Here is a 13598-nt window from a genome sequence, read left to right as displayed (position 1 = left end):
GGCATCATACCGAAGACAAGGCATGCTGTATACTGTACTTACAGCTCCCCCTGTTCCTTACAATTTTCAATCAAAAGTTTCAAAGTATCGTATTAAAGCTGATTAAAAAAAACATGTAAGTTACAAACTCAGATTCAAGACTTTTGCAACAGGTCATTGGAGCATTTTTGTCTGGGAACCAAAGCACATATTTGACAGAATTACATTCAGTGGGAAAAGCTGTCGTGCATGTTGACACACACTTTGAAGACCTCCTACAGTTTGCACATGATTTGTATCACCTGTTTATCATTAGACCATGAGCATTTGCTAGCAGTGTGTGCAACAACAAAGACAGGACCTACATCATACTGAAATATCTGATCGGTCTGCAGCTGAAGACAATACAGCACAGTCAACAGTGCTCTTTTTTATTCTAATTACATAAACAAATGCATGATTAGAAGTTGTACTAAAACTCTGCACCAGCTGTTTGAGGCATGCTGACACTGCTGTATACATGTGTCTTTGCACACTAAATCAAATGTCCCATTGTGCTCATCTGGAGTGAATTAGGCTAAGGGAGGGAGGGGAGCCTCTGGCCTTTGATATACAGAGGAGGAAATGGGTAATGTCCTGGAACCACATGGAACATCCTAATAGGAGCTGGTGACTGATAAGAGGGAGATAACCTGATCATCTCTGTGTATCTGCAATCTGTAAATATATTTCTCTGAGGAGCTCACAACCTTGAAATAGTGACAATCAGTTCAGTCACTTTAAAATCAGAGAGGCTATAATGAATCAGCTTTATCAGTACATTTTCATACAGGTAGTGTCAATAATCCACCAAGGAAACCACATAGAAATACAGAAAGACATTTCCAAGCACAATGATTCAAATGCTTTCCAGGAATCTTAAAATGAGAGAAAAAGCCTGCTATTGTAGAGTTGCTGGTTTGAATGCCAGCAGAAGGAAGGAAATTTAGGGAACCAGTGACAACCAGAGGCTTGAGAGAACAAATATCCCACACCTCACTCCCTATAAATTCAGCTGATGTGCTGTGGAAGAAGGTATAAAGCCTGAACTATGGAATGGAGTTGGTCGGTAGCCAACAGAAGAAATCTGTGGTTGTACTCGACAGCTCCTGTGTGAATGTGTAGCAGGGTGTGTCTGAAATGCAGCCATTCTGCACAATATTTCAATTTTGCTTCAGTCGTGCTAATATTAATAATCTTTGTGAACAAATGACCCTACGTGGTTTGTTACGTCAAAGAAATCTTCATAACAATATTCGAGTGTGTAGTTAAAAGGAGTTGAATGTATCGAGCTAAAATACTGCAGCATTGTATTTGCAGCTCTAAACAGATCAAAACAATCGAACACAAAAACTATAGATTTTCATTCATTCATTCAAAGCGATATAGCATTCTCTTTGAAAGCCAGCCAACTCTTTTTGTAAAGAACATGTTAAAGGCAAAATGGAGAGCAGCTGGTCAGCTGGGATGAACATGACGTACCCTCTGCTGGGAAGGTAACAGAAAGAATGCAGGAATAAGAAGATAAAGAGCAAAAAACACAGGAGAATCACTTTAAATAAATAAAATATTTCTTAACAGCACACCGTGCATTTTCAGCAAAATCTTTGTGACAGCTATGGATTTAATAAAGTATTTCTCCATTTTAACCATCAAAGATGCCCCAGTTTCAACATATGCGTGTTTATAAGTTTTTTTCATCAGCAAAGAAGTCTTTGCACACCTTACATTCACCCAAAAGACAATTCGCCATGCTGGATCGGGAATGTATAATTTAACTAGGGGGAATTGCACAAAATTAAGTGAAACCGACTGAGACGATAGTTTATTTCCTCCCAAATTATGTGACAGAGATCTGCTGTCCTCTAGTGTCGGACAATAAGATTTCAACCCATCTCGGTGTTTGACAACCACAGCTCACAGTAACATTGACCTTGATCATTTTACATGCAACAGTGGAGGAAGCATTTAGATCTACTTTATTCTTAAAGAAAATGTTACAATTATGTAAACGTCTCGGATTGAGAATGTCACTGAAGTAAAATCATGCAACATTATTTCCAGAAATATTTACTTCAAATGAACAAAGTAAAAGTAATCTTCTCCTTGCGGCTTTTCCCTTCAGCGGTCACCACAGCAAATCAGCTACCTCCATCTAGCCCTGTCTTCTGCATCCTCTTCTCTCACACCAACTACCTTCATGTCCTCTTTCACTACATCCATACACCTCCTCTCTGGAGGAGGTGTATGGATATACATATACCTCCTCATTGGAGGAGGTGTATGCGTCATGAGGCTTCATTTGCTCTAGTACGACATCTACTGGATGCTAAAATATCAGGGGCATGAGTTTGAAGTGTGTGGGATTCTGCAGAAGGCCTGTGAATAAAAATGTCAGCAAAACAAGGAAGTATGCAAAACATTTATATTTCAGTGATGGTAGTACACTGTGTGTGTGTGTGTGTGTGTGTGTGTGTGTGTGTGTGTGTGTGTGTGTGTGTGTGTGTTTGAAAAAATAAATACATGTATAAATAAATAAATTTAATAATTTCCGCAGGGAAATTACTTTTAACTCCAAATGCTTGCAGTATACACACAAATATCCAACACACACACACACACACACACACACACACACACACACACACTGGCAGTATGGAAAAAATGATCATTTGGACATGACAAAAATGAAAATACAATAAACATGTAACTGTGAGTGGAGGGTGGTTGTGGTTGGGGTATGGACAATGATTGTGCTTTTGTAACGTTGACGTATAGCCAGTGATTATACTTTGGTCATATTCATTGGTTTTTATTTAAAAACAACATTTTTGTCCACTGTTGTTTTTTTTTGTTTTTTTTTTGCAATATTTCCCCTGCTTTAGAAAACACCCGCCTGATATCACTGTTAAAACTCACGACACACACACAAAAAAAAAAATTAAATAAAATACAATAAATAACTAATTTCTTCCCGCTCAACCCCACGGACCGCCTGCTCGTTCCACGAACGCTCTTCCTAATTAAACCCCAGACACACCAGGACACAGTCAAGGTGTTCAGTCAACATCCACTCCTCACAATGGCAACCTATGACGTGGCTTGTCTTGGTAAAGGAACACTGCTCATTAACACGAATTTAAGTTTATATCAATTTATCAATACATTTTTGACACGTGGAAGTTTAATATTTGCATTTATCTGTTGTTCGGTGTAAAATAGAATTGTTTCATGTCTCCCTGCAGTTTGTTTAAATAACGCTGATTTGACTTTATCTGTCACTTGCCCAATAATTAATGCTGTACTGGAATTTCTTTTCTTTTTTTTTCTTTCTTATTTATATTCAGCTATACTTGAAAATTGTTTTTCATAAAACTTGGAATGTCTTAAAAACACCGAATTAAGCCCAGCGTGCGTGCTGCTGTGAACACACTGGGATGTGCGTCAATTCGCCGCATACCTGAATTTAAACTTCGCTTGTCGCAAAGTCCAAAATTAAATACCCGAACATCAATTCTATCTGTGAATGGAATCGCGATGCCGCTGGAAAAAAACGCGGAAGCGTGTCGTATTTTTCGCGTCTTCTCCGACGTCTGCGGCCAATCCAGATCCGAACCGTGTAGTGAATGCCGCCGAAGGCTGCGGGTTGGGGAGGGAGCAGCCCAGCCCGAACCCAGAGTGACCGCTAGCTCCATGTCGACCACACCGGCGGTACTGAGCCAGTAGGAACCGAATCATCCACGGTGGAAGGCGGGGAGGAAACGTGAGGGAGTCCCGCTGGAAGGGGTATTGATCATAATTTCCGTACGTTTGAACCAACTAAATAATAGATTATTTTAGTTTTAGCTTATTTTGGGAAGCTCTTGGACAAGCAGCAGAAGGAAGGATAGCTAGACAACACCGTCTCTTCTCAGTCGGAGCGACCGCCGTGTCTTCCGCGCCATGGGGAACGCTGCCACCGCCAAGAAGGGTAACGAGGTAGAGAGCGGTGAGTCCAGTCTCTTGTATTCGTTGGTTTTGACACTTTTATCGGGCCTCCCTCGTCAGCAGATCGCTAACCTGAGTTAGCTCTGTCAGCTAGAGCAGAGCAGGGGAAGGAGGGCCGTCCGTCACATTTACCCCCCCACACACCCACCACCACCAACCCCCCCCCCCCCAATCCTGTGGAGCACCGCAAAATTACGATGCAAGGGTTTGTTTGTGATGCTTTGCATTGAAATGAATAAAAGGCCTGCTTATGTTAGCAAGTTGAGATACCTCGGATGCTAACTGCAGTACAAGAAGGAGTCATTTAGATGAGAAGCAGCCCGCTACCTTAGCAATGGGGGGGATTAGCCCACGGAAGGCCCCTCGAAACTCATCGCCTCTTGATAGTGGTAGTCAGGCCTGTAAACACACTCAGCTGGCCGCGGTGTGTAGCTTTCCCCCCCACATCAAAATGTTGAGGCTGGATGGTGTCATCTTTAATATTAGACAATCAGGTTTTGGTTGTCACTCGTTAGCTGCAGCCTCAGTCAGTCCCTGTTAGCTGTATAAGACACACAAAAAATGCACTTACTATCTTAAATGTGCAGGAGTAAAACGCATATCCACTGATCAGTGATGTAAATGATCAATACATTATTTTTTTTATTTATTTTTTTTAATTCTAAAGGCAATGTGGGATTGTTTCTGCCTCTGGCTTCACCGCCACATCTTATTCTTGGCAGCATAAACAAGGCTTTCCCTCTGTACAGCACTCTGACCAAATATGGTGAAGAAATGACAAAGACTCACTTTCCATTCATAAAACTGGGACCCACTAGCGTCTTCCCGGCCTGTGCACACACATTCACAAGACTGTATGCTTGAATTGTGTCCCTTGTGTTTTTTTCAAGCCCATTTTTCCTCATCTTGTTGTGGTAAAAGGTCCATCAGGGCTCACTTCTCACACTCAGCTTGTCATTGACTGAAGCAGCTTGTCATCAGACCTTCGTCAGAGGATAAGGGGTATTACAAGCTTTGTAAGGTTTGACCGAATTAGGCACATGCCAGTTTTATTTTGCACTTGTATACAGTACTTTGATGTGTGTCTCTCGACTGTGATTCAACATCCTGCGTGATAAATCAGAAATATTTGCCTATGCCCGGTTGTAAACTTCGAGGCTGTAATGGTTGGCCTAAAATCAGTCACTTCGACCTGGATTTTTCATGTGTTCATTATCTTATTGCAGCGAACAATGTGTTCAGCTTCACGTTTACCAAAAAATAATTTTGTTTAAACTAGTGTCAGATTATGATGCAATGAACACATTCCACTGAGATTTATTGACCTGTTGAGAGAGAGACCAGACCGGCACAGTCAGACCATGCCAACTCGAGCCACCTAGACAGACAGAGATGATCAGATCAGCAGTGCTGTAGATAACATACTGCCAAGCATTTCTTTTGAGTGTAACAACGATCCCTAGATCCTGCTGCATTACAAACTGCTAAACCTGTTTAAGCTGACACTGTGACCTGAGCTGCAGATTTGCTTGGAGCACAGCCTCTCTGACAAGACAAATGGTTACCTACAGGTTGAGTAAAAACTATATTACCTGTGTTTACTGTATATTTCTACCTTAAGCTGGAATAGATCCAACACAATCACATTCCAAAGCAGCATTAAACAGTTTCTACCATGATACTTAATGCATTTCACCATGTCCCTGATTTTTTTTTTCCCTCTATAGCGTAACAGAACACATTGACATAGCTGATCTATGTTTTGCTTTTTTGGATTTTGGCTTTGCTGTTAGGAAGGGTTTCAATATTGAGCTGGCTTTAGAACATTTAATTTGTCCCGTTGTTGTTCTTAAATTCAATCTGAAAGAGGTTCAGTAAAAATGGAAAATTCCACTAAACAAAAGATTGTTTCGAAGGCTGTGTTGTAAATAATTTCCTTCCATTTCCTTTGGAATGATATTCTCAAAGGAAATGTTAATGTTCTCTTTTAGAATGAATTGTGTGGGACAGTAAAGATGGAAATCTAAATTTTATGTTGAAGAAATAACATGTCACGGTTAAATGAATATCTGCATTCTCTTCCATTGTCTCTACCTCCAAAATGCAGTGAGTTTTGTGTAAACTTTGAATAAACAAACATCAGGAAAGACTGAATGGCTTTTGTCAAATTAGATCTTTTTTACCTTGTAATTTTAAGTTGAATTGATGTAAGACTGTAAAATTTATTTTACTCTCTGCTTTAGACAACTTAATAAACTGTCAGTGATTTTCGGATTTTACTAGAGCATACACTACCTTTCCAAAGTTTTAGAACACCCCAATTTTTCCAGTTTTGTATAGAAATTCAAGCATTTCAAGTCCATTGAAATGACGTTGAGTTGCAGGTTTGATGGGTCGAGTCTCATCACTGAGACTTCAGAATAAGAAAAGAGGCTTGCTTGGGCCATGAAACACACCAGTAGACTACTGAAGACTTGAAGATGTTATGAACTGATGAATCAAAATTTAACATCTTCAGTTCATCCCACAGGACTTATGTACACTGTTGAGTTGGTGAAAGAATGGTTCCTCAGTGTGTGACATCAACTGTCATACATGGAGAAGGAAGTGTGATGGTCTGGGGCTATTTTTCTGGATCCAGGGTCGGTAACTTGTACACAGTGAAAGGCACCCTGAACAGAAACAGCTACCACAACAGTCTGCAGCGACATGCAGTGCCCTCTGGGATGAATTTATCTGGGTCAGGTTCATCCTACAGCAAGATAGTGACCCAAAAGTCCAAGCTATGTCAAAACTACCTTAAGAAAAATGCCACGAGCCTGTTCAAGGTGGCTACTTGGAGTCAGTTTCCTAAATTGATTCCATGATGTCTTTTTTAACCAACATTGTTTATTTTTTGTATACTTTAATTTCAGAGTGTACTGAGACATTAAACTGGATCATTTTTAATGAAGTTCTGGAAAATTCGGGGTGTTCCAAAACTTTTGACCAGTATTGTATAATGCACATTTGTAGTAGCCTAAATGTGAGGTCATATAGCCAGGTTATCACTGTAAAATGCAATATTTTCCCATTTGTTGACAGTAAAGTGGAAATTGGTTAAAAAAAATGCTGGACTTTCGAGACTTGTCAAAAACTCTGTCACATGTTGTGAATTTTTTATGTTTAATTTTTTGTCTTGATTATTTTTCCGATCTGACCTAACCCACATGACTGAATTTCTGCTGCAGGGAATTCATATGTATCTTTCTAAACTGGTTAGACTCAGTACAAATTTCACAGGTGACTGTCAACCCATTCTAAACTTTGATTTATTCACCACAAACTTTGTTGATATATTAATACATGTTGCGTACATGAACTCCATATTTCTGTCTTCTTTTTTTTGTGTGTCATCACCATCCGTGTGGGTCACTGTTCCTGCGAAAACCATGGTGATCCATAGAGACTTTTGGTATGCTCAGTCCTCCAGAAGATGACCAGAATGGCAGAACGCTATTGGTCTCATTGTGAAGACTTGCTAGATGTGCTTGCTTTATTGTGTGCTTTGATACTAAGTCTGTGTTTTTGTAATCCACATTCTCTCAATCTGGATTTCCCACTCTTTGGTTTGTTTTGCTTACCGTTTTTATGCTGTGTTTAACACCCTTACCCCTAAACTGTATTAAGTGATGTGCGAGACTCTCCCAGAAACTATTCCTATAATTCTAAGTTGTGTTTCTCCTCCCATTTGAGTAATGCTTAACACTGAGTGGCTTGGATGTTGTATTGTGTTTTGTTCTTGCAGACAAAGTATGTGTCATTTTAGTATCCCATTATAATTTATATCAGATGAATTGACTGACTGCAATCTTGTCCATTGGGTTAGAACATATTTTCCACTTCCCACATCTTTTCCATTTCCCTTATAATACATTTGGGCTTTTTGCTATGAAAACAATCCAGTATATGTAGAAAATCTAACTATGTCTGCATCTGCTCTGTTTTTAGTAAAAGAGTTTCTAGCCAAAGCCAAAGAAGATTTCTTACGAAAATGGGAATGCCCACCACAGGTAAGGGGTGAAACCTCTTTTAACCTCTGTTTAATCCCAGAAACAACACTGGAGTTTTTGGAAATAGTTGGGTGCTTCACAGAATTTTCTGAATATTAAATTTGGTGATGATCAGAGAGAAATTAAAAGACGATTGAAGAGTAGAGCAGCCCATGTGAACTTGAGGTTTGCTGTACTCTATAGTGACCACATCAGTTGGATATTTACTTTTGTTTTAATGGCTGTCGTCTTGCAAGCTGATCATATACTGTGTCTAATTGAAAAATTCTATTAAAAATGACTTCTGGCATCTTCTAGACTAACAGCAATCTAATATTTTCACAGAGCACAACATGCCTTGATGACTTTGAGAGACTAAAGACCTTGGGTACCGGATCATTTGGGAGAGTCATGTTGGTGAAACACAAAGGAACAGAGCAATATTTTGCCATGAAAATCCTGGATAAGCAGAAGGTCAGTGGTGCCAAAAATAAAGTATATACAGTATGTGATTGAAAAGTATAGTAATACATAATATTTGTCATAAAAACTATTGTTAAGAGAATTCACTGTATAGGTAAAATAAATCCCTCTCTGTGTTGCTTGGCTGAGATTTTCTCTATTTTTATCTGTCAGGTGGTAAAACTCAAGCAAATAGAACACACTTTAAATGAGAAGAGGATATTACAGGCTGTGAGCTTCCCCTTTCTTGTCAGACTTGATTATGCATTTAAGGTACAGTGTGTGTTTCTGCACTTTTATAGTCTGAAATTCTTTTTTAGCTTTAGAGCATGGTATGAGTTCTTTGCCGCTTTTAACAGGACAATTCCAATTTGTATATGGTGATGGAGTATGTCCCAGGAGGAGAGATGTTCTCACACTTAAGACGAATTGGAAGGTTCAGGTCAGTACGGTTTTGAATATCTAAAACTCATTTCTCATGTTGATCTCTGTTCTTGAGTTTGACACTCCTGTCCTCCTCCTCCTCCTCCTACGCAGTGAACCACATGCACGGTTTTATGCCGCCCAGATAGTATTGACATTCGAGTACCTCCATTCACTAGATCTCATATACAGAGATCTGAAACCAGAGAACCTTCTCATTGACCACCACGGCTACATTCAGGTTAGAGGCGCTAGAGTATATTAACACATTGCTTAGGAGTCTTTAGGACCTCTATTTGCTCATCATTTATGTGCTTCCAGGTGACAGACTTTGGATTTGCCAAGAGAGTAAAAGGCAGAACCTGGACGTTGTGTGGGACACCAGAGTATCTGGCACCAGAAATCATTCTCAGCAAAGTATTGACTTTCTGTTTCTTAATGCTCCTTTCACTTCTCTGTACACAATTTTGCTTTGCACTGTCCATTTCTTGGAATAGCTTAATGTTCTTTGGTTGAAATGGACCATGTTCACCATGTATTTTATTTTGAGAAGGTAGGGTTGGCCCCAAGGAGTCCATTAGATTTTGCTGTCGATCTGGATCATCTGGATACAGAATTTTTTAAAAGTGTCCTTTAAAAAAAGGACGGAGGGCAGTTACAATATTTCAGGGATAATACCAACAATCAGTGGACATGAATGACACAATGACATCCCCATGAGATCAGCACACATTGCAATTCCATTATTACCCAAGTAATTTTCCACATATTGTGATCCAGAAAATTTATAGGACTCAGAAAATTCAACAAAGTAACAAACATTATCGAACTTGATCTACAACTAAATGGTAGCTGTAACTGTGTTTATTCTGTTATAAAAATAGCTCAATATTGTTTATCAATATGTTAATGAAACCAATGTGATGTCAGATTCTAGGAGTAGGTTGTCATGGTCGGACTATTACGGGATTTACCGTTAGTTTTTTTATTCTGTGACATAGTGGGGAAATTGAAACACTTTGTTGGTTTGTGCTTCCTTAGTGATGTCTAGTTGTGAGCATATGACAAGATACTGTGTATGGCAAGATTAAGTGAATTCTAAAAGGTGAGTGCTCTGGTTTTATTTGATCTGTTCCAGCAGTATGTCTGTTTTCTCAGGGATACAATAAAGCTGTGGACTGGTGGGCCCTAGGAGTCCTCATCTATGAAATGGCAGCCGGTTACCCCCCATTCTTTGCAGATCAGCCAATTCAGATATATGAGAAGATTGTCTCTGGGAAAGTAAGCTTTTATTTTTTTCTCCTTGAAGCTTTGTCTTTTATTATAGGATTCATTTCTTACCCATAGTTTCAGCCATATTTCATGTGGTTTCTAAAATGTGGTTGTCTTCTTCCTAGGTGCGATTCCCGTCTCATTTTAGCTCTGACTTGAAGGATTTGTTGAGAAACCTGCTTCAGGTGGATCTGACAAAACGCTATGGCAACCTGAAAAATGGCGTCAACGACATCAAGGGCCACAAATGGTTTTCAACAACAGACTGGATCGCAATCTATGAGAGAAAGGCAAGACACCAGCATACATTTCACAGTGATAATAAACACCACTGCTCCTGTAAAAAGCAAGTTAATTAAATATTGATTTGTAGATATTGATTTCTCTTACTAGTTGTTATGATGCTCCAAGAGGATTATTTTATATCATTTTTTTAGAAGGTCCTCGAAGAACTATTCTATTATGATCCTGTGGGATTAATGATTTCACAACTACCCTGTGTTTTTTCTTCCACTTGGAAACCATCCAGTACCATTGTTAACTTGGAACTGTGTCTCTTAACATTTTGCAGGACCAATATGATAATGGAGGTCTTCAGTTAAAGTAAAATTTATCTGTGGCTTTAATTATTGATCAGTAATTTGACTTTAGTTTTTTTGAAACTATTGAATAAATTTTTATTGTCAATTAACAGAAATCATCCTTATCATCATGTAAGGTTTGTCATTTAGCATCCATTATCAGAGATTAGTAGTGGCTTGATAATCTCTGCCCAGTTTCAACCTGGGATTTCTGCTCAGTAGTAATAATGCTAGTCAAGAAGACAGAAATTACAACTTGGTCTGCTTATAAAGTTTTTTTATCATCTAAGCTGGGAAAACTGTAACAACATCAGACTTCTATTGTTAAAAAAAATCCATCCATCTTCAACCGTTTATCCAGGTTGAAGTACTAATTTCTAAAGTTCATTGTTGGCTTAATTACTTGGTGATTTTGGTTCACCTTTTATATATTTTTTCTCAGTGATATAGTTATTAACAATTCTTAAGTTTATACAATGTTTGACAACCCAGACCTTTTCTAGCTGTTAAACATAGTGGCAGTTTAATAAATATGCAGCTGAGGGAAGTAGACTAAGAAGAGGTGAATGAGGTTTTCCCTGAGAGTAGAATCTAACTGGGATAGGAACAAATGTCACCCCTGTGCTTTCTGACTGCAAGCTGGAAATGGATTTTATTTTAAATTATGAAAATTGTCATATTTATCAAGTTCCTGTTCCTTAGGTGCCCTCGTATCTCCTAAAAGAGGATTTTATTCTCTACCTCCTCTTTTGTGTTCTGGATCATCATCAGTTAATCATGTTACCGCTGAAGCTGTGATCAGACATCTTGATTAGTTGAAAACATAGGAGAAAGAATCTATCTCACTGATACTGATATAAAACATAGTTGCATGTCAGAACTTGTGTGTGAACTGTTTCAGTGTGTTATGAAGAGATGTACCTTTCTACTTGACCCAGGTCTTATTGGAATTGATGTTGCTTTCCTATGTGTTTATATCTGAGTTTATATTTTTTTTAAAATCTTGCACAAAATATTCATGATTAAAACTCATGAGCAATTTTAGGTCATTTAAGAAAATGTTAGCTATGTCAGACTCTTAAGTTGTCATTCATTAGAATTGAGAATCATTTTAGAAAAACATGAATAGACACCTGATCAAACATGCATTACTGCTGTTTTTGCAGGTGGAAGCCCCGTTCATACCAAAGTGCAGAGGGCCAGGGGACACCAGCAACTTTGATGACTACGATGAGGAGGAAATTCGTGTTTCATTAACAGAAAAATGTGCAAAGGAGTTTGCAGAGTTTTAGAATGTGAAAACGTGGATATATCAGGGAAATAAGGGGATCTTTGCACTCTTCTAAAGACTTGGGATGAAGCAGAGACCATCGTTTTTCAGATCTACATTGTCCCTTCATTCCATAAGGCGAACTGAGGCTGCTATGATCCTCAGGTGCCGATAACCTCTCACTGTCACATACACCTGCGTATTAATGCAGACACATCACTCATTTTGTACCTTCCCACCATTTTTTTTGGAGAGGGGAGAGGGGATTTTTTTTTTTTTTACAACAAAGCAGTTAGTCTTGGATGTTATCCCCATTTAAAGTGTGATATTTTTTCAATTACAGAGGAAAAAACCAAGACGATGGCCAAAGCTGTCTCACATTTATAACTTGTATGAGTGTTGACATGGTTATCTGGGTTGTCAACCTCTCTTGTCAGAGATCTGTCTTTGTTCTGTTAAAAGTCCACATCACTTTGCTTATTGTAAAATTGTAGCCAGCTTTCAGAGATGGCATTCTTCCAACATGCAAAGCTGCCTGGTTTTGAAGACCTTGGCTTACGTTGACTGGCGAAAGCATTGACCTTACAGAACATATACCAGAAAAGAAGATCCTTTTCCTTGCTCTGAATTTTGCGGAGGCCCGACAGAAGCATCTATTCAGTTTTCTTAGTATTCTGACCCAAACATGTCAAGCCATGCCTGAACAGAACAAACCTTGTTACATTACCTAAATGCAAATTGAGTCTTCTTTTTATCCATATTGTTCTTGTGTTGTGTTAAAGGTTTCTCATTTGATATCTTTACTATTTTTTGTCACCATGTCTAACATTAAGGTCGTAAACACCCTTTACTATGAGTCTGAAACAGTGTGACCTCAATAAATTATAATAAATGGAAAAAAAAATGATGTGAAGTCCTTTTCAGGATTTATGATTTCAAGTCAGGGTGAATAGTGTGGCTTTGTGCCTCAACATTAACAGTGAAACCTCAAAGTACAGTTTGTAATGTATCAAGCTAAGCATGTTTTAAAAAGGAAAGCAAAATGGCATACCACTCATGTTATCCATGGTACCATCCCAGTCTGATTTTGTTTCATTCTTGTGAAAGAATGTACATTTTGAAAGATTGAGGTACAATTTTCCTCCCAAAATACATCAAGACTGCTCCTGTGTGTCACATGTAACCCTGTTATTGAACTAATTACATCATACCAATATACATTGTTTCATATATTTTGTTTTTATTTATACACGTTAGAGATGCTAATAAATTTTATTTTTAAAGTGTTGAAGTTGTGTTACTCCATGCATTGTGAGACTATTACACACTTCTAATTATCAGTATAATCAGTTCTTCAGTTTTCTAGAATAGTTAAGATGGTGTTAGTTCTATCTTGTGTAGCGGATCTTAAAGTGTGGTGCAGGAAAGGAGGATATAGAAATATTTATTTTAATGAAAACTAACACATTGTAATCATTTTTATGAACAAATTTCTTTTACTAAATAATTGAAAATAATGGGAAAATAAATTATATTGCATAATAGCTATATAAC

The 13598-nt window shown here is 38.3% G+C and overlaps 1 protein-coding gene across 2 annotated transcripts; it reads left to right on the top strand.

Annotated features, from left to right (window-relative positions):
* Positions 1–3577: 3577 nt before the first annotated feature.
* prkacbb (protein kinase, cAMP-dependent, catalytic, beta b) lies at positions 3578–13330 on the top strand. 2 transcript variants are annotated; one of them, XM_068340464.1, is made up of 10 exons: positions 3578–4006; positions 7996–8057; positions 8382–8510; positions 8673–8771; positions 8858–8940; positions 9036–9162; positions 9243–9338; positions 10080–10202; positions 10319–10483; positions 11941–13330. In XM_068340464.1, the coding sequence occupies exons 1-10, from the start codon at positions 3961–3963 to the stop codon at positions 12064–12066; spliced, it is 1056 nt and encodes a 351-aa protein (XP_068196565.1). In that variant the 5' UTR covers positions 3578–3960; the 3' UTR covers positions 12067–13330. The 2 variants fall into 2 exon arrangements, with proteins under 2 accessions (XP_068196565.1, XP_068196566.1); XM_068340465.1 differs by lacking the exon at positions 3578–4006 and adding an exon at positions 6976–7459.
* The last annotated feature ends 268 nt before the right edge of the window (positions 13331–13598 follow it).

The sequence above is a fragment of the Antennarius striatus genome, chromosome 18 (genome assembly GCF_040054535.1).
Source record: "Antennarius striatus isolate MH-2024 chromosome 18, ASM4005453v1, whole genome shotgun sequence".
Lineage (NCBI taxonomy): Eukaryota > Metazoa > Chordata > Actinopteri > Lophiiformes > Antennariidae > Antennarius > Antennarius striatus.
This window is presented reverse-complemented; position numbering and strand designations above follow the sequence as displayed.